Here is a 20,968-nt window from a genome sequence, read left to right on the forward strand (position 1 = left end):
CAGGAAGAGTCTAGGAAAGAGATAGCTATACTTATGACCACAGTTGAGCCCAAAATTTGTTGTTAAGTGAAACATTTGTTAAGTGAATTTTGCCCCATTTAAAACTTTTCTTGCAGCAGTTAAGTGAATTATTACAGTTGATAAATTAGTACCCTGGTTGTTAAGTGAATCTAGCTGACTGCTTCTCATGTGGCAAAAAGTGATCACATGATATTCGGACATACAGTATGAACCAGTTGTCAAGCATCTGAATTTTGATCACATGATCACGGGGATGCTGGAAAGGTCGTAAGTCTGAAAAATGATCATGTCACTTTTTTCAGTGCCATTGTAACTTTGTACGGTCACTAAACGAACTGTTGTTAAGTCGAGGACTACCTGTAATTTGTAAAATCCTAAATCACACATAGGTATACCTACAGCTCCACCAACTCTAACTTATTCATAGGCTTCAGACACACATATAGACCTTGTATTGACTACCCCCCCCCCGCTTTTATTACCCATTACCAATGTCAAACTGAAGTCACATTCACCTGCATACAGCCTGGCAATTCTGCCAGAGGAAAGCCATACAAGCAATAAAGGTTCCCCTAAATCCCCAGACCTTCATCACTGCACTGCTGATGAACACTCAATGTTATGAAAAGAAACTGTTCCACACACCCCCAACCCTCACATTCCTTGCAATTGACATCCACAAAACACATCCTCAATCCATTTCTTGGAAGAAACAAGGCAGAATGTGGGATTTTGTGGAGATGTTTAAATGTACTGTATACGAAGAGGAGGAAAAAAAGTTCAAGATAAATACACAGGAATGCTTAATTCCTTTATTTAAAAATGTTGTGGTAGCAATGCATTACATATATTCAATATCCACAGTTTTTGAAGGATCATAGAATTTTGATAGGACAACACTGTTTGGAATATACAACGTATGTTTCTGACAACTATAATGAATAAATTGCAGGTGACGTGAGTGGGATAGTTCAGGTATTAAAAATATTTTGCTTGAAATGTGCAAATGCCCCATCTTTTAATAAAACCATCTTGGGGTCATCCTAAAGTGTTTCAATGTGTTAAGTAATAGCAGCTCATTGTTATAGTCGTAATCTATCAGTAAAATGGATGGTTAGAATACGTATTGGAAAGAAATGCAAAAAGCTACTGTCCCAGGTCTTAGCATGTATCGTAAAGCTAAAAACCAAGGCTATTACTTCAGTACTAGAATTAAGTTTGTACAGTACATGTGATAGATACTCTGCTTTATGTACATGCTGCAGCAAGCCTCTGTTACCAACATATTTTCCTTTGCAACTACGTACTCCAAAACAGATGTGTGTCTGCCCTATGTGATTATGTACACAGTTTTGTAAACTTCACTGTATCAGGTAGTAAATTATACAATAAGCTTAAGATTCAACTGCTAAAGTCCCTTTTATTTTCTGCACATAAAATGTAATATGAAAGTACAATTAATTTTTGCGATCTAATCAATTCATGTAAAGTGAAAGAATGAAAACACAATTTCATCAACCTTAGACTGATTCTAATATATTTATGTCTACTCCTGATTATTCCCATGTTAGCTGAAAATAATGTCATGAATACGACATTGCTGAAAAGCATCAAGCTTTAATAACAAGTTCACAGACTGGATGGATTTTGCACAGATGCTTGATGAAGGTATTTAAAATATCGCAGAGAAAGAGTAGGATCAACACTTGCACAGAAGTATACTTTAAAAAAAAAACCCTACTCACATGTCAACTTAATTTGACTTTTTTAAAAGAAATGTCAACAACCCAAGTCTTCTGCTATAAACTTTAGGAATAGAGTTTACAATAAGGAGAAGCAAAAAAACAAAACAAAACCAGAAAAACATTTTGGATTAATTTGTAACCCAATTCTTATCAAATAAATGAATATTCTCAGCTATGTCTCCCACTAAATGTTTACTTATATGTAAATGTGGTCCAAATAGTTTTTTTAATGAGAAAGAAATATAATTATTTTTCTTAAAAAACAAAATATTGAAAATAGTCAGGTAATTCAACTTTTCTATTTGACAAGTTAATAAAAGGGAGGGCTACACGAAGCTAATGGTTTTTTCTAGCAAAGTAATTTTAAGTAATTTGCAAGGAATTACTTAAAAGTTCACTTTCTGCCTCAAACTACATGACTTCATTATCTAAAGGCATTTCTATCCTGACAATCAATTAAAAACAGGATCTCTCTCTCTCCCCCTCTCTGAACATATCCTCCAATTGAAAGAATAACAAAGGGCACTAGTGATGCACCTGTTTGAAATAATCCATAATAATGTGTTCTGTCAAAAAACAAGATCCCAAAACTAATTGCAAACAATGACTTAAGATGTTTTTACAAAATTAAAAAACAAAATATAAAAACGCTTAATAATTTTTCCACCACTGTTTTAAGATATTACTTCAAATTATAAATCTTTCTAGGAATTCTAACATTTGAAATATTAAAAGGAAAACGGGGCCTAGTAAATACTTTACAACCAATAAATATACTTAAAAATATCTTTAAGTGCTGTTTACACAATTACTACTTTGTCAAGTAAACTACCACTGTAGAATTTGGTAATGCAACTATTCCCTCTTTTTGGTTTTCACTTTCACTGAATAAAAATACGCAGAGAATATACTATACAGCTCTATGTTTTTCCACAGTGTTCTTTCACAATTACAAAAAAAAAATGATACTGTTTTAAACAAGTTCATTATATACACATACATCACAATTCTCTTCCATAAACATCTTGCATTCATACTGCAAAAATGGTACAGGACAAGAATAAATTATTAACTAAGTTGCCTTTTTAGTATAAACTAATCTCTCCTATTTTTGCCTCAAAATCTTGTATAACCATTGGACCAGCCTGTCTTCCAGGGCTATTCTATGGCAAACCAATTACATTCCACTTTTTGATGTCTACTGCATGCTCAGGAAAGCAAAGTCCATTTGTTTAAGGCAACAAGATCATTCAAAAGTCCATACTTCCAGATCCTGTACAACAAAGTCTTCTTTTTTGGACAGGATATCATTGTTGAATGTGTTGCAAGAATTGCTCCGACCATGATATAAATCAGCATCTAACCATAATCCAAATTTGCCACTGTAAAGAAAAGAAAATTAACTAGAAAGTTTCATTTGTTCAGTTGTAGGCAAAAGTGCAGGAATTTTTTTTGTTTTGCATTTTAATGTTCCAGATATGTTAGTAAGAAGACCAGTAAGCACAATACATTTGAGTGATTTATGCTGCTAATTTTTAACCAGAAACAAGTTTTTTCTGATAGCAACCATTATTTTAAAAAAGGAAGAATATGCAAACTTTAAATATTGTTCTGTATTTAAACATACGGAACTATACCAATAAGCCACGTAGACTTCTAATAAAAGTCAATAGAATCAGGCAAGCATATTTGTTTTATCCAAATGTCTGGACTACTGTTCAAAAGTACAGTATCTTTATCCATTGGGTATTTACAGTATGTGTCAACAAAAAGCAGGAACTACTAGTCCTTGTTTAACAACCATACATTTAGCAACTATTTGAAGTTAAGGCAGGATTGAATGGTATTCGCCCATTCCCCAAAATTACAGGCATGCATCCTGTGATCAAAATTCAGGTCCTTGGGGTAGCTTGCCCATAGGTACAACTACAAGGACATTTCAATTTCCCAGCCAGTGTATCTCTCTTCCATCTCTGCTCTATTTCCCGCTCTGCAGCAGCTGTCCTCTGTAATGGCAGTAGTGCTGGGACTGAATTAGAGTGCCTTTAGCAGTTTCAGCCAGCCACCAATGCCCAGGGCCTCTATTTCACTCTGCATTGCTGCAGAGGAATGCAGTTTCAAGTCCCAAGTTTCAGCCAACCAGCTGTGTGCCACACCAGAGCCACTCCTATCGCCCTGCACTCTACAGGCCCTGCCTTGCCCGGCTGACTTGCCCCATCTTTCTTCTGCTCATGATGCTACAGAGATCTTGAAAGCTTTCTAGAGGCTTTCCCAAGCTTTATGAGAAGAGTGCACGAAAACGGAGGAAGAAGGCCTGGTGTAGTCAGCAACTGCCTTGTATAGAGCCAGGCCAGGCATGCTTCATCAGTAGCAGGAGGAGGAAGGTGAAGGTCAGCTAGGTGTGGTAGGTCCTGTAGAGTGCAGGGGTAGAGTGCAGGGTGATGGGGCCTGGTGGGCATTTACTATGTGATGCTGAAGTGACTAGCTGTGGCATAGAGTTTGAAGTATTACTTGGTGGCAGTGCATTGGGACTGAAGTAGAGGCCCAGGGACAATCACCTGAAGACTACTGAAAGCCCCAGGTCTCCATACTTCAGCTCCAGAAATGCTTCTTTGAGGAGTGCTGCTAAGCAAAGTGTTTATTTTTTTTTTAAAGTGGTTAAAATTAAAACCTCATCAAAAAAACACAACAAAGAATGTTCTTCTTGAGCCAGCTCAGAAAGCTCGGATTGCTCAAGGAGCTGTTGATACAGTTCTACAGAGGAATTATTGAGTCTGTCATCTGTACCTCTATAACTGTCGGGTTTGGTTCTGCAACCCAACAGGACAGACACAGACTTCAATGGATGATTAGGACTGAAGAAAAAACAATTGCTACCAACCTTCCATTGAGGACCTGTATACTGCACAAACCAGAAAGAGGGCTGTGAAAATATCTACAGACCCATCACATCCCCGACATCCTGTAAACTCTTTCAACTTCTATCCTCAAAACGACGTTATAGGGCATTGCACACCAGAACAACTAGACATAAGGACAGTTTTTTTCCCCAATGCCATCACTCTGCTAAACAACTAATTCCCACAACACTGTCAAACTATCTAGTAAGGCTGTATTCTATTATTATTCTTATCTTTCCTATTATCTATCGCCTTATCTTCTTATGACTATAACTTTATTGCTTGTATCTTACAATTTACCGTATTTGCCGGGCGTATAAGACGACTTTTTTGCCCTGAAAAACATGCCTCCAAGTGGGGGGTCGCCTTATACGCCGGAGGACTCTGACTCCCACTTCGAGCTTGAGTTGCAGCCGGAGGGAGGCTGGGGGAGAGTGTGTGTGTGTGTGTGTGTGTGTGTGTGTGGCGGGTGTCACTCGCCACGCGCTGCGCAACCTTTCCCCCTCTTCCTTCCTTAGCGGTGTGGGGAGGAGAGGATTCAAGATCCTCACGTGCGGCGTACTTTTCTTTTTTTTTTTTTTCTTTTTGCACACAGGTTTTGCATGCGGGCGGCTGTAGGTTAAGGATGGGGAGCCCCGGGTGGGTTATCAGGTTTTACTGTGCTTCCAACATGTGCGAACGGTGGGAGAGCGGAGAAGAGAGCGAGCGAGCGCCCGCTGTGTGAAATCCCCGTCAAAGCAACACTGGGGGAGGCAGGGTATAAATTTACCAGGTTAATGTAGCAATGGTGATTAATGCCCAGAACATTGTTTGCAGGTATTGGGGTGTGTGTGTGTGTGGTGGTGGTGAGGAGAGGTTGTCCTTTGAATGCGGAAAAGTAGGTGTGACCTTGTGTAGGAAAATAAAGAGATCCTTTTAGCGTGTTTGACTTCTTTGCCCCCCTCGTTTGTTTTGACGTGGAGATAATGGCCTTCGGGAGGAGGGGAAGAAAACGGTAGCTGGATCATTTCAAATTTCACTTACTCTCCTGCCTCACTTCAATATGTCTGAGCGACTCCAGATACTGGAAGACTTTTTGAATGAAAGTGTTACCTCCATTTTTTTTTTTTAAAGAGGGCCACTTGGGAAAAAAAAAGATTCTAAGGAATTCCTTGTTTCTTGATTAAAGAGAAGGCATTGAATATACTGTTCCTTGGCAGCCTTTTTCAGTGTCCGGTTTTTGTGTGTGTGTGTGTGTGTGTGTGTGTGTGTGTGTGTGTGTGAGAGAGAGAGAGAGAGAGAGAGAGAGAGAGAGAGAGAGAGATCAGCTGTATTGAGAAGAGAACGTTTCCTGTGTTCTCATTTTATTTACAACATATTTTACGCTTAATGGTAAGCAATGAAAAATTTTTAAAACTCATTTCTAAACTCCATAGCTATTTGCATATTCTTGGTTCAAAATTGGATTAGCTCATTTCAAAATTGTCCAAAGCAGAAAAGTGCCAAAAAAAAAAAAAAGTGCAAAAGTGGAAGGTGTGTGGAAGAGGGGGTAGTCTTATACGGCGTAGTATATAACAAACTCTATATTTTGAGTGGAAATGTTGGGGGTCGCCTTATACGCCCAGTCGCCTTATACGCCCGGCAAATACGGTATATCGTTTACTTAGTATCCTAGTATGTTTAATGTTGATTGCTTATTTAGTATGCTATGACTATCACTAAGTGTTGTATCTTATGATTTATGACAAATGTATTTTTACAATGACTAATGATCATGATTTCATCACTTATTGCTTGTATGTACACTGACAGCTTATGCACTGGAGACAAATTCCTTGTGTGTCCAATCAGACTTGGCCAATAAAAAATTCTATTTCTATTTGTAAACGGGCAAAGATGGCAGGGAAAATGGGTAGGCGGGAGACTTAAACAAGAAGCCGTTCTATTCCTTGCCAAGGCTTGGGGCTGGGAGGAACCAAGCAGAGAATGGCTTGGATCAAGGTGAATCTTCTTCAGGTGGAATTTAGTTAATGAGGGAAACCTCTATAACTATCTGGTTAGGCACTGCAACCAAACAAGGTTGCAATTACTGGGATTGTCATCGCTAAGCAATGCATTGTGCTTTAAGACCACATTGCTTAGCAAAGGAAATTTCGATTCCGATTACTGTTGTGAACCAAAAACTACACATATGCACCCAACCAAATTTATTCATTGGTCTCTTCAAAAAATCATTTTTGAAGCATAGTTGTCTGGAAGCACACAGTTCTCCCCAATACGATTCATAATTTCAGATATGTAAATAACTTACTCTCCACCACCAAGTTCTAAAGAAGTGACATCTCCATTGATAAAATAGGTGTTTTCTCCACTCCACTTAAAATCCTATGGGAAATAAGGCATTAATGTTAATAAGGAAGATCGTGCTAGCAAAGCAATGTGCACATTATCTTATTAGATCAGAAGGAACAAAATTGGGAGGAACAAAAGAAGAAAGAGAACTCCACATAGTCCTTGGGTTACAACCACTCATTCAGCGACCATTCAAAGTTAAAATGGCATTCAACAAGTGGTATTACAACTGGTCTTTAAAGTTCCAGCAAATTGCAGCATCCCTGTGATCACGTTAGCATATTTAGAGACCAAAAGAAAAAACACAACCAGATGAGCTAATTCTACAGTCTTCAACCCTATCCAGCAACAGTTCAAAATTACAACGATGCTGGGAAAAAATGAACTTATAACCTGTGTCTGAAATTACAGCCACTGTAATGTCCCTAATGTGATCAAAGTCTGGGTGCTTGGCAGATGACCAGCACTTACAACCACAGAGGTACTGCAATCTTTCCCATCCACCAATCCCCCACAATATATGTCCTCTTGGCTGCCCTGTCCACAACTCTCAACTTCAGCCCCAGTGCTGCCATTGCCACTGAGAAATGCCACCTCATCACCCATACCACAGACAGTCATGCTAGCAACATTACATAAAGCCCCCGTTTCCCTCACTGCTCTGCCCTCTATAGGCTCTGCCACACCCAGCTGTCTCCCCCCACCCCCCCTTGGCTCACAAGCAGGGGTGAGCTGCGGGGGGTTCGCAGGGGTTCGGGAAAGACCCTAGCTAAGATTCTGTGCAGTTCGGAGAACTCCCAAATCCCAATCCTGGCTGGTCCCGCCCACCCCTCCCATCCCATCCCAGGAGTACCCACACGACCCGTTTTGGATGCAGGTAAGTGCAGGTCATGTATGGAGGCTCAGGGAGGGTGAAAAATTGGCCTCCTAGAAGTTTGGGAAAGCTGGAAATGGGCCCATTTCCAGCTTCCAGAGAGCCTCCGGAACCTGGGGAGGCCATTTTCATCCTCCTGGAGGCTTGAGGAAAGCCTCCGGAGCCCAGGGAGGGCAACATCCCACCCGCCATGGTGCAAGAGGACTAGGCCACGTCCACCATGGCCACCCCACCCAGTAACCGGGCAGAGAACACGTTGATAAAAATTCTGAAGCCATCCTTGCTCACAAGGCATGTTTGGTTGTGTGTAAGAAAGCTGCTTGGTATACATGACTCCATCCCTGATGGCCTTTCACAAGGCATAGAAGACCTGAATATATACCTAGGCCTAGGAACCCAAGTGTGTGAAGGGATCTGTTTCCTGATTATACTGACATCCATAATGATAATTATTCTTGGCTGCCATATATTTTACTTTTATACTGTACTGTAATTGCTTTTAATGGGTTTATGATTGTTTGTCACCTAGTCAGTTTCTAAGATAGGCAGCTACAGAAGTTTAATAAGCAAATAAACAAACAAGTGTTTGACTACTCCTGAATTATACCACTCTTGGCTCACAAACTAATGTCATTACATTCAAAGAGCATGCCAAACCAAAGTTAAACACACACACACACACACACACACACACACACACCTTCAAAGTTTTAGCACCATGAATATATCACCTTGTTCTCATATAAAAGTTTTCAATTGTATCCAGAAACATACCTTGAAAATAGGATTGAATGTGAACAGAAAAGTTTCTCCAGTACCATAATAGTGGTCACTAAGTCTGAAAGCATGAGTTGCGTATGCCCCAAATATCTGCCAAAATAATATGTAAAACAGATATTATTTCAGTGTTGAGATAAAAACATATTTATGGCCAACCTACTAAGTGTGCAAATGAAAATTATTCTGTAAGTCACAGGACTGCAGTTTAAAGGGGGAGGGGAGATATGAATACTAACTATCAGAAACCAAGAGCTTGTACATACTTAGCTTTATCTCTCCATATTCATAAAACAGGCCAAATATACCAAAGAGTTTTTCATGTCATCCTGTGAATCAGCAACTTTTAAAATTAAATCATTCCCAATTAGCATAGGAACACAGTAACAAGTTGGAGAAAAAGAAACCTAAATCAATGTAAATAGTTTTTACAGTGAGAAACTCAGAGGATTTACATATAACAAGGTATCTAATTCAGTCTTCTATTAGCCTAAAACTTTTTTAAAAAGTTCAAAATCTTAGAGAGAGGGAGAGGGGGAGGGGAGGAGAGAATCAGAGAGATGCACAAAAAGAAAAGAAAATTCTGGAAAGAGGGGAATGGAACTACCTGATTGTCCATGTCTCTGATGACTAATAAAACTGGACTATCAAGAGAAGATGATTTACGATATAGAGTTTTCAAGCTGGTTCCATGCTCTTGTGTACTATAGACAAGCTTCCATGGATATCCCTGTACTCGAGCTGGGAGGGACTGAGCAAGCTAGAACATAAAAGAAAATGCTGTTCTTGAAAAGGCAACATTTATTTTATTTATTTATTTTATCAAGCATGCATTTGATAATATATGTAAGTATAAGCATGATTATTAATACATGAAATAGATACAAATAAAAGGGAACATTAAGACAGGGGCGATAGGCACGTTGGTGCGCTTATGCATGTCCCTTACAGATCTACCTCTTAGGAATGGGGCGAGATCAACAGTAGGCAGTCTGAGGTTAAAATATTTGGGGTTAGTGGAAGAAACCACAGAGTTAGGTAGAGTATTCCAGGCATTGACCATTCTGTTGCTGAAGTTGTATTTCCTGCAATCAAGTTTTGTGTGATTTACCCTGAGTCTGTATCTATTGTGTGCTCATGTATTGTTGAGGTATGCTTAGGTCAGACCAAAGATGGCGTAGTTCTAAGTTATCTAAGCCTAAAATTTCAAGTCTGGAGGCATAAGGTATTCTGTTGCCAATAGAGGAATGGAGGACTCTTCTCGTGAAATATTTCTGGACTCTCTCGATTGTATTAATTTTCGATATGTAGTGCAGATTCGACAGATGAGCTGTATTCAATAATTGGTCTAGCTAGCAAATGCTTTGTATGCTCTAGTTAGTAGTATAATATTACTGGAGAAAAAGCTTCGCAGGATTAGGTTAACAACTCTTAATGCCTTTTTGGCAATGTTGTTACAGTGGGCTCTTGCATTTAGATCATCAGAGATGAGAACTCCAAGATCCTTGTCAGTTCTAATGAGTAAGTTTGCTATAAACAGTCTATCCTATATTCACTGATATGCAATAACTGAACAAAATCTGGGGTTTTTTTTAGTCAGGACAACATGTACTTGTAATGACCATCACAAGAGTGAGGGACACATCATCTGATATTGAATTGGGCAGTGAGGGTTACTAGTATAGTTTTCCTAATAGATCAAAAATCCCAATTTTTTTCATTTAAAAGGTGGCTCCTTGGATTTGATGTTGCATTTTCAAACAAAAGGCAATCATGAATTCAGAAAAACTGTCTATCCCATTATCAGAATTCTGGCCTATAGAAAAGAGAGAGGAGCCTTGATCTTATGCCAAGGAATCTTAAAACAAGAGGAATCTTAGGTCAGACTAAGGCTATAGCAGTGACTAAAATTACATCCCCTGAAATTAATACAGAAGGCCTCAAAATTTGGATAAGGCACAGAGAATGCAGAAAGTCCATTTTAAGATAAGGCAGCACATCTAATTGCTTTACAGTGAGGCACTAAAGGGAGGATGTGGCCTATGGTCTTTTTTATCTTTAAGAGGAGTGATTAGTTAACAGATGTCTGTTAGATAGCTATCCTTTATAAAAGTAATTTGTTATATATTGATGGCATTCCTTTCAGGAATGGCTCTTGTTTTCTTTCTGTAGCTTACTTGCACAGCATGGGTTCAGCTGTCTTCCTGTGAATAAAAGGACTTTTTACTTCTTGGGGATGACCTGATTGTACATCCTGGATTCAAAGTAATGTTATAGGGACAGTGTTGTGCCAGCAAAAACTACAGCGTTCAAGCTCTATTTGGAAATAAAAAAACCTGGAGGTATTTTAAAGCTAACGAATGTATTATTTATTTGTGGGCTACACTCCGTTTTATAGCTATTTCAAAACCATCTGTCATAATAAACAAGTTGCTTTTAAAGAAGACCATTGTAGCAACAAACTAACAAAGCTAGCCATCTTGAATTTCGAAGTACCATGAACAGGTTTGAACAGCAAGAAATCATATCAGCGTTTTACCTGTTCCACATGCATGTTTTCTAAAAGCACACTTTGGTTTTTTAAGGTAGGCAAAGCATCATCTTCACCATCTTCACAGTAGCTGCAGACACTCTGCCGGCGTTTTGCCTCTTCTACAGTTATAATCTAGACAGATGAAAATGTTTTTACATCTTTCATAATGGTATATGAAAAGTTGATAAAGGAGAAAATGTATTGTATGCAGCAGCGTTTTTCAACTTCAGTAACATGAACAAGTAAGGACTTCAGGTCCCAGAAGCAGGCTGGCGGAGGAATTCTGAGAGTTGAAGTCCATACCTATTCATGTTACTGAAGTTGAAAAACACTGCTACACAGGGTTAAGGAATCATAAAAGAAAATAACCTCAAATGTGCCACTGGTGAAGCTCAAGGGATTTTGTTGTAGAAATCCTGACAGAACTCATAAAAACCTTTACAATAAACTATGACTAAATTTAATGAATTTGTAACAAGCTGTCAAATAGCTTGCACAATGGCTTGTCAATCTCGCTGCACTACAAAATAGTTGTCTAAACATGTAAAGTTCAGGAAGCCTGCAAGTATTTTAAAAAAAAGAGATCAGGAAGCTTGCAAGTATCAAAAACTTTGAGCTAAGGGAAGGAAATAACTCAATTTTCAGCCAGAGCATCGACATCTTTAATTCTGTTCACATGATAGAATTAAACATAAGAACTTCTATAATTTTTTTTCTTTTTTTCTTTTTTTTCAGCAACAGCAACTTTATCACTGCTATTTGAAGTAACCAATAATGTAAGCAGTGACATAAGTAATACAGTGAATAGGAAAACCAGTTTATACAAACCAAACCTAAAAGAAATAGTTAAAGTTAATATTTTAAAATTATATTATGAACCTGCCATTTAGAATACTTAGTTTCAAATGTGGCTATGAAGATAACATTCAGGCACATTTCTAAATTGAAACCATTTAAATAAAACATTATAACTTTACTATTAGCTTTATAACATTACTAGGTCAATTCTTGCCATTGAATAATACAATTATGAGATTATAAGACACAGACAGTGTCCTTATTTAAATCACAGCCTAACATCACCAAATATTGTCAATGATATTTGAGCATCTGATTGTCATGTTGATGTTTTTTGACAATGCTATAAAGATTTTTTGATCTACTAGATGAGACTAATCTAGAATAAGATGCCTTAAAAGATAAGGCTATGGTATTAGTCAGCATGTATTCCATAAAAGTGTTCTATAATAAGACTTTTGTTTTAGAGAAAAATATTATGATGACCAGAATTTTTTTCTATAATTTTATAGAGTATCTATTCTCCAAAATAACCATTCATATAATTACATCAGATTCTAATTTATTCTATACTGTCATCCTACAGCCTAAGTTTCATTTCAACTTTGAAACATAAACTGGCATTATTTTTAATCAATGGGTTTAGTTTATCATTAAAGTTTCTCAATAGAAACTTTTCTCCAATATTGGAGAATTGTAGTATTTTTAATTATTAAGGGGAGTTATATTCCACCTTTCCATTTCTGTAAAGTGCTCTCAATGAGTTATATGAATAATAACATCAGTTACTAATCAACAATAATTAGAAAAGCCTGGTTTTAATATAATATAAGAACAAAGAGGAAATTAGAACAAAGAGGAAATTAATATATTTTCCAATCCAATCTGGAAAAAATATGAACCTAATTTAAGCAAATGCATTTCAAAGACAGAATAGATTTTAGGTTAAAGGTAATTCTAGTCCTCAACTAAAAATAAAACAATGATCAAAAGAACATACATGAAAAAAATACTTCATAATAGGAAAAAACAGGAAAATGAAAGAATGAAAATAATCAGGATCAGGAATACATTTTGAAGCTGTTTGTATACTCAGTGACCAAACTGTAAATCCTATAATCCCAACAGGACTGATTTGAACTCAGACATTCAAAAGAAAGAAATTCAGAAGCATGTAGCATGAACCCAAATAAGCTGCCTTTCCTGAAAAAGGTGATATGCAGATTATCTTAACATTCTCAGGCACATGCTAAACAAATCAGTAAACATAAGCTTCTTCTGAAATTGCCTTTCCAGTCTGCATATGAGCTTACAGCTCTTCCACGTGCATTCAGTTCGGTGTTTTGTTGCTAACGAACAAAAGAACTGGGGAAAAAGTCAAAGAGATTTCAGCAGATTTTCATACCTGCACAAAAGGTTCCTGTTCTTCCTCAGGCCTAGCACAATACAGAATTTGAAAATTCAAAGCCATTCTCTTAACTCTCATTTTTCTGCTTTGTTCCTTTCCCAGTTTGCTCACAAAAAGAAACTGTTGCTACTTGCTTGGAGAAGGAATGAAAGCATGCAGCCTGTACACTTCCTTGAAGAACTAACTTTCGTTTTCCCTTGTATATGTGAAAGCATAACCTGGCAACCTTAAATTCATCAGAGCAACTTCCATAGAAACGACTCAGGCAGCTGCAGCAGCTAATTTACAGATCATATCTTGATTATTATTTTGAAATTAATTTTCATTCTCTCATTTGTGAAGACCAGGCTTACTTACTACCATTCCAGGAAGTTATAATGGGAATATAATTCTGTCTCATTGACTTATTAGTTGTATTGCTCTCCAAATCCATCTGATCGAACAGGCTTAGTTATTATTACTGTATAAATATTTTTTTATTATGGTCACTGACCAGAATTGCAAACAAAAAACACATTAAAAATAAAGTAAAAACAAAATAAGATAAACTATTACAATTGGTGGTGGGTTCATCAGTAGATAATTGTGTCTAATTATACAGGCAGCACAAATTTAGCTATATTGAAGGAAACCTAGCATTATTTAAGATAAATTATTTTCCTGACAACTACAGAAATGTTCCTGATCACATTTATTAATTCCCCTACAATATAAATGCTTACTACATTGCAGGTTGTATCCAGACATCAAAGTAAATAAATAAACTTAATTATAATTGATCAGCATGCTGCTATAAGTTGCTCAATTTTTGGCCGTTTTCTACAAACTACAGTTAATTAAAAGCCTGAACAGCCTTGCCTGTGACTTATTATGGATGCAGTAGTTTGTGATTTAGTAGATCAAAATTAGAAGCCATTGTTTCTTTAGCTGAGACAGCCTTGTTTGGAAAGAAACAAACCAATGTATCTGGTTCACAAATCAGGCTATGTTGAGGTTTGTTTAAACGCTACAAATTTTTCTACAAATGTTACTGTATTCTTAATAAAATACCTGGGTTTAAATTACATACTGTAATTCTCCACTATCTTTAAGAAACTACTCCTATATTAAACAATAATAAAACAATAACATGAAACAATAAAAGATACCGTACTAAGTTAATTTTCAACATTCTTCATACACACGAAGAGGGTTTTTTCAAGAATTGGCTTTGTTCCAGCAAACTTTGGTTGCTATCAGTAATCTAACAATCAGCATCTGCCTTGCTAAGACCTTCATCAGGAAATTACAGATTTTATAAAACAAAAAGAATGTTGGGTCTTCCTCCCATCACACCCAAAATACAGCTATTCAATTGGAGCTCTTATATGTGAGCAATCATTGTAATTTTGTTGTTGTTGAGTCATTTATGAGTCAAGCTTAACTCTGCGTGTCCCAAATATGATTTTTCAAGAGGCAATTGAAGTTCCTTTTTTCCCCCTTGAATATGTTTTGCTTATCATTCAAGAAGCTTCTTCAGTTCTGAAGTGAAGAAGCTTCTTGGATGAGAAGCAAAGTGCCTTCAAGTAAAAACAAAGGAAGTCCAGTTGCCTCTTGAAAATCACCTTGGACAACATCTGTCTCTTGAAAGAACTCCAACTCCCAGCTTTGCTGGCTGAGGATTCTGGGAGTTGAAGTCCACAAGTCTTAAAGTTGCCAAGGTTGGAGACCCTGACCTAGATGACTGAGAAACTCCATAGATAGTTAACTCTAGGTAACTTCATGAATAAATCCACATGGTTTTCTTGACAAGAATAACTGATTATAGAAGTGGTTGTAACCAGTTGTTGAGAATGGCAGATAGTAAAGTTTTTAAAAAATGGTTTTTTTACTGTAAATCTTATTAGCAAAATTAGACAGCAGAGATGTCAAGCTTACAGGTTTAGACTTTTATAACTGTAGGAGTTTGTTGTAACCATAAAAATATAAAGGCACATATTCAGGGGTGGGATTCAAATTTTTTAACAACCGGTGCTGTGGGCGTGGCTTAGTTGGTGGGCGTTGCTTGGGGGTCATGTCGTTGGCTGGGCGTGGCCAACTCAATATTACTCACATCGAGGCACGCATGTCCTCACCTGACCTCTCATGACTGTGGGGATGCTGCAACAGTTAGTTGTAAGTGTGAAAAATGGTCATAAGCAGGGGTGGGTTCCTACTGGTTCTGTCCACCTCCGTAGAACTGGTAGCTCTGAAGAGCAGTAGACATAGAACCGGTTCTATGTCTGCTGATGTTTTTGCCTACCCGCCTGCCCGGGCTCTTACCTGACCTTTATTTCCTGCATTTTCAACTTCAGTTGCCGTGTGAGGCACAGCTGCAGTTAAAAAAGCAGGAAAAAAGTACTTTTTCAAAGGCTGCTTCTCAGCACGCAGTGCTGCTCAGCTGCCCAGGCACCAGGCTGATGACAATTTACAGGCGTGCAGCGTGCAGGGAAGCACATAGTAAATCACAGAACCTCATAAATCACCGAACCGGTAGTTAACCCTGTCGGATCCCACCCCTGGTCATAAATCACTTTTTTCAGTGCCATTGTAACTTTGAATGGTCACTCCACACAAGCAAAGTACCAGCAAAGGAGGGGAAAAAAACTCCAGAGAAGTTCCTGAGACAGGAAGTTTAGTCCTGCCAAGAATGTAATAAGGGTTAATATAGAGGCAGTTTCTGTAAGCAACACCAGAATATTTTCTTCCTGCCTTCCTTACAGGATTAGGCCAGTAATTTCTTCTAACAACCGGTTCTCCAAACTGCTTAGAATGTTAACAACTGGTTCTAACGAATAGGTGCGAACTGTTAGAATCCCACCCCTGCACATATTGCTTTTTATTGCTTTGTGTAATAAAAATTTAATATTTTTTTTTTATTTTTTAATAAAAATTTGAACTACTTTGTATTTGCTAGCTTTGATTGTTGCTAGGCTCCATCCTGGGGAAGGATTACACCTTGTTTGCAATATATTGACAGAAAAACTATGTTTTCTTTTAAGTGAAGATGCAAGAAAAACTTGTTGTAAGTTTCAGCTTTGCAACATTACTAGTTATGCTAACTAAAATATATTTGCAGGTTAGCGATGCTGGTTGGGGGCTATAGTCCAACACAACTGGAAGACACTTGAAAACATTACTCTTATATTCTGTATTTATGACAACATAAAAGTATCCCCATGCAAACTAACCCCAACTATTCTTAGCAAATAGAAGTTAGCTCTAATATCTTAAACCAAAACAACACTAAATCAGATGACAATTATACACATAAAAAAGAAAAAAAATCTGCCTGGATTTTGATGATGGTTTATACAAACACAGAATAACTGATCAAAGTTATGATACCAAAAGATGACTTAACTCCACCCAACAGAATGAGCAAAGGAGATAGTTTAGCAACTTACATTCATGTTTATAGCCCAATAACTTTTTCTGTACTTTCTCATTTCATTCTCGCCCATCAATTCATGTTATCTAACAAAATATTGTGCTCTCAGATCATGTTCATTAAAGTTGCACATTTTCCCAAACACATTTTTTTTACAATTCATTAGAGCATAACATACAACTACCACTAACTATGCTATTTTCATAATCATATACAGCAATCCAGGTGACACCGTACTTTCCTTCTAGCCCTTAATTCACAATTAAATTTCACTTCCATTCACGTGCAGATCATCACCGCTCCACAAATCAGGAAACGTTCATTACTTTCTATTTCCCTTACTCTTATGTTCATCAGTTCAAGAGATATCTATTTTTCTTTCATTTCACTTGTTAATTTATTCTGTCTACTATTCATAAGTCACAAGCTTTCATACAGCTTTGCTGTCACTAGATGTGCTCATGGGCATTTTCCTTTGCCACCCATCGTGCTTTGGGTCAATCAAAGTTTTCATGTAAAGCTTTATTAATAAGAGAAAAAAAAGAGGAAAGTAGTTTTCCAGTCTTAGATATACCTTTGTTGTATGATTAGGTTGCAGGAAGTTGTTTCATATTCTAGTTTACAGATTTATATAATAAAAAGTAAAATGAATTATGGTCTTGGAGCTACAAAAACCTATTAAGAATGAGACTGAACTATAACTGACCAAAGAGGGAGAAAAATAAGATTGAAAGAAAACTGATGAAATTTGGTGGGGCGGGAGGACATTTTCCCAAATGTTTGAGTGAAATTTATTTGATAAACTCCTATCTTGAAATTGAACAATATGCGACAGGGAACTTTACTTTTGGCTCTGGGAATATTCATTCACTATGCAAAAGATATTTCAGTAATCCTGAAACTGGTAAAATGGAGATTAATTAACATTTTGAATGTTGCAACAAAGAAGTGGCCCTATTTGACCTATGGCTAATCAGATGGTATTTGGTGTAAAGCTAGATTAAGAAATTTATTATTTTTATTTAAACATCTATGAGATGCCCGGCTGTAAAAAAGTACTTTAACAGCCAATATTCAAGCAGCATATAGAAGTTGAGAATCAAATCCTTTTGTATTGTCTCTTCTCTTTACACCTGACACAATTGTCAGTTGACAAACACAAGAACTATAAACTGGACCAAAAAGAAACAATCCACAGGCTAAGGGGATTACATGAAGCAGAAAACTGTTAATTACAATCTACCATACAGTTTCAGATAATTCCAAATTCAAGAAACAAAACACTCACCTCCCAGCTTTTTGTTGAGGGTTCACTGAAGAAATTGTCTATCATGTCAAGCTCCTCCTTTTCCACCACCACAAAACCCTGTTCCTTAGCATCTTTGCCATATACATCTGGAGACCATTGTATAAAAAAGGTATACAGATGATCTACCCTGTCAAAGAAACAAACAAAAAGTTAAGAGCTCTAAAAACAATAAACTGTAGGATGCAAATTCACTCAATTGCTAATCAAGTTTAGCGTCTGTCTAAAGAAGATTTTGCTCATTCCACCAGAGCCATCATTGTAAAATTGTACCCAGGAGCTTTGGAGCTAATATTTTTTTGTTGGCTGGGGACCAACAGCTGCTAGGAAATGACAGCTCCTGCTTTCTTTCAAGATGAAATCATACCAGGGATAGATCATCCTAGCTCCAGCCATCAGCCAGCAAGCAAACACCTTTCTCTTCCCTCCTCCTAGTCCAGTTTGGTCTCTCCTATGAACAGTGAGTAGTAGTTACTCAAGGCTGGGAGCTGTGTATATATTGTGCAGAAAATATCTTCTATATAAACATCAACAGTAAAGTGCCATATTAGTGCACAAGTAAGCTAATGTATTCTGACAATGTCAATCTACTCATTTCTTCATCAACTAAAGCCATGCGGTTCTTCTGAGCCAACTCTGCAGAAAAAACACTATATCATAAAGAATGAATGGCTTAAGTTTGACCAGACAGTAGTCAGCCCATTTAAAGGACAGATTCTCAGAAAAAGAAAACTATCAGCCTAGAGAGATTGTGGGAAAGAGTTGTCTATAACTATTTATAGATAAATAAATATTGTAATTCTTTGCAGCTGTACCTGCACTTCTAACTAAATTTGATAGCAGTGAATAAGGAGAGCTAAAATCCCACATGAAGGCAATAGAAATACAAAAGCCAGTTTCCCATAAAGTTTTGTAATAGGGTGACACTGTGGTTTATATTGGACCAAGATGAAATTTTATCTCTCATTCTATTTCCAAAGCTTAACTTAACATTGTTACCATAATCAAAGGCTTTCAGGTTAGAAATGCTAAGCAACACCACCAGTCAAAATAACCAAAGACCTGGACTGCCAATCTTTACACAGTCTCTCTCCTAACACTAATATCTGTACACCAAGTTTCACCAAGGCTTATCCCAGGCAACAACAGACAAAGTACCATGCCTTGTTTTGCCCAGCAACACAAGGTAGCCAATGGAAACCTTTGCATGAAACTGTCAGCAAAGAGGCATCTCCCAAAAATATGGATTTAGTTTCAATATTTAGGGGCAGTTAGTCTTGACTTCTGCAGTTATTAGCCCAAAAGGGTGAGCGATAAAAATGTAGTGAACAGTATGCTATTAAGACATTCCTCAATATTATCTTATGAACTAATTTTCTTATCCATTATGGTGTTTTGCTGAACGGGCAACCTTTAATTTGCCTCTGTTTTTGTAATACTGTTTCTATAACTAGCTACAAGAGTTTTATTTTACTTTATAGTTGTTTTAATTCCTGTTAGGTATTGTAATTGTTGAGCATGGTTGTAATTGTTTTCTTCAAAAAGAACATAATAAAAATTGACATAATAAATATAATTAAAAATTATAAAAAAATCAGAACAACATTCTGATACATCTTTTTTAGACGCATGTTGAAGGCACAAGTGTATATGCATGTGTACCTGCCCTGATATTACCAGCAACTTTAAAAGAGCTTGCAAGATAACCCTTATCAGGTCCATATATTACATTAATGAAACTGTACACATTTTGCTTATGCTGTTCTATACTACTCTTACTATTGGTTTCAGCAATGCACATTTTGCAATGCACACTGAATGTTCAACTAATGCTCAATCAGAAGCATAAAAGAAAGCCTGTGTTTCTGGTTGAGATATATGAACTGCATGGATTGACAGAAAATTGGCAAAGGCTGAAAACTGCAACTTTTCAATAAAATCCATACTTAGTTAATCTCAGAAATAAAATGTATACCATGTCCAGGATCTCTAGTATTATTTTAGGGGCCAATTTGATTTGGTGGCTAAGGCACCAGGCTAGAAATAGGGAGACCATGAGTTCTAGTCCCACCAGTGGTGCGATTCAAAAAATTTTTTACTGCCGGTTCTGTGGGCATGGCTTGGTGGATGTGGCATGATTTGGTGGGCATGGCAGGGGAAGGTTACTGCAAAATCCCATTCCCTCCCCTCCCACTAACTTGCTTTCCAGCTTCATTCTCCTGTGCAGGGCAACAAAAGAAGACCCAGCCGATTAGCTGGGACTCAGGAGGCAGAGAATAGATGGGGGCAGGGCAAGTCAGAGGTGATACTTGCCAGTTGTCCAAACTACTGAAAATTTCCACTAACGGTTCTCCAGAACTGGTCAGAACCTGCTGAATAGCACCTCTGAGTCCCACCTTAGATACAAAGCTAGCTTGGGCCAGTCACTCTCTCTCAGCCCTAGGATGCAATGGCAAACCACTTCTGAAATCTTTTTAAGAAAACTGCAGGGACTTGCCCAGGCAACCACCAGGAGTCAAGACTGACTTGAAGGCACAAAAATAAATATTACTTCACCCTTTAAAAGTATTTGTAGCGCTTTCTACATTTCAATACTTTTAAAGCTTCATACAGATTAATAACCAAACAGAACTATAAACCACTAATCTTCCTTTACAGCAAGCACATACAAATATACCATAAAGCAACATATTTATACTCACTCTGCAATACTGTTAACATTCCCCATTGCAAGAAACACAACGAAGGATGTTCAGTCAGCTAGGTCAGATGCAATTGTATAACTGGGTCAACAGAAATATTTGAACAGAAGCCCTTATAAAGCACAAGTCTTTAACGATTACTACTCCTTAAGGTATGTGCAAAA

At 37.4% G+C, this 20,968-nt stretch overlaps 1 protein-coding gene across 3 annotated transcripts in view; it reads right to left on the reverse strand.

The window, feature by feature from the left end:
- Window positions 1-819: 819 nt before the first annotated feature.
- Window positions 820-20,968, reverse strand: part of NCOA7 (nuclear receptor coactivator 7) — a 73,689-nt gene continuing 53,540 nt past the window's right edge. For 2 of the 3 annotated variants that reach the window (XM_026666071.2, XM_026666069.2), the window contains exons 11-16: window positions 18,085-18,232; window positions 11,188-11,313; window positions 9,256-9,408; window positions 8,646-8,741; window positions 6,957-7,030; window positions 820-3,148 (exon numbers count right to left, since the gene is read on the reverse strand). In XM_026666071.2, the coding sequence (XP_026521856.2) occupies window positions 3,013-3,148; window positions 6,957-7,030; window positions 8,646-8,741; window positions 9,256-9,408; window positions 11,188-11,313; window positions 18,085-18,232 (733 nt within the window). In that variant the 3' untranslated portion in view covers window positions 820-3,012. Of the gene's footprint in view, window positions 3,149-6,956; window positions 7,031-8,645; window positions 8,742-9,255; window positions 9,409-11,187; window positions 11,314-13,384; window positions 13,573-18,084; window positions 18,233-20,968 lie in introns of those variants that run through there. The other variant, XM_026666072.2, reaches the window with a different exon arrangement.

Source organism: Notechis scutatus, chromosome 1, assembly GCF_049901735.1.
Source record: "Notechis scutatus isolate UNSWTSFEM ecotype Mainland chromosome 1, rNotScu1.2, whole genome shotgun sequence".
Taxonomy (NCBI): domain Eukaryota; kingdom Metazoa; phylum Chordata; class Lepidosauria; order Squamata; family Elapidae; genus Notechis; species Notechis scutatus.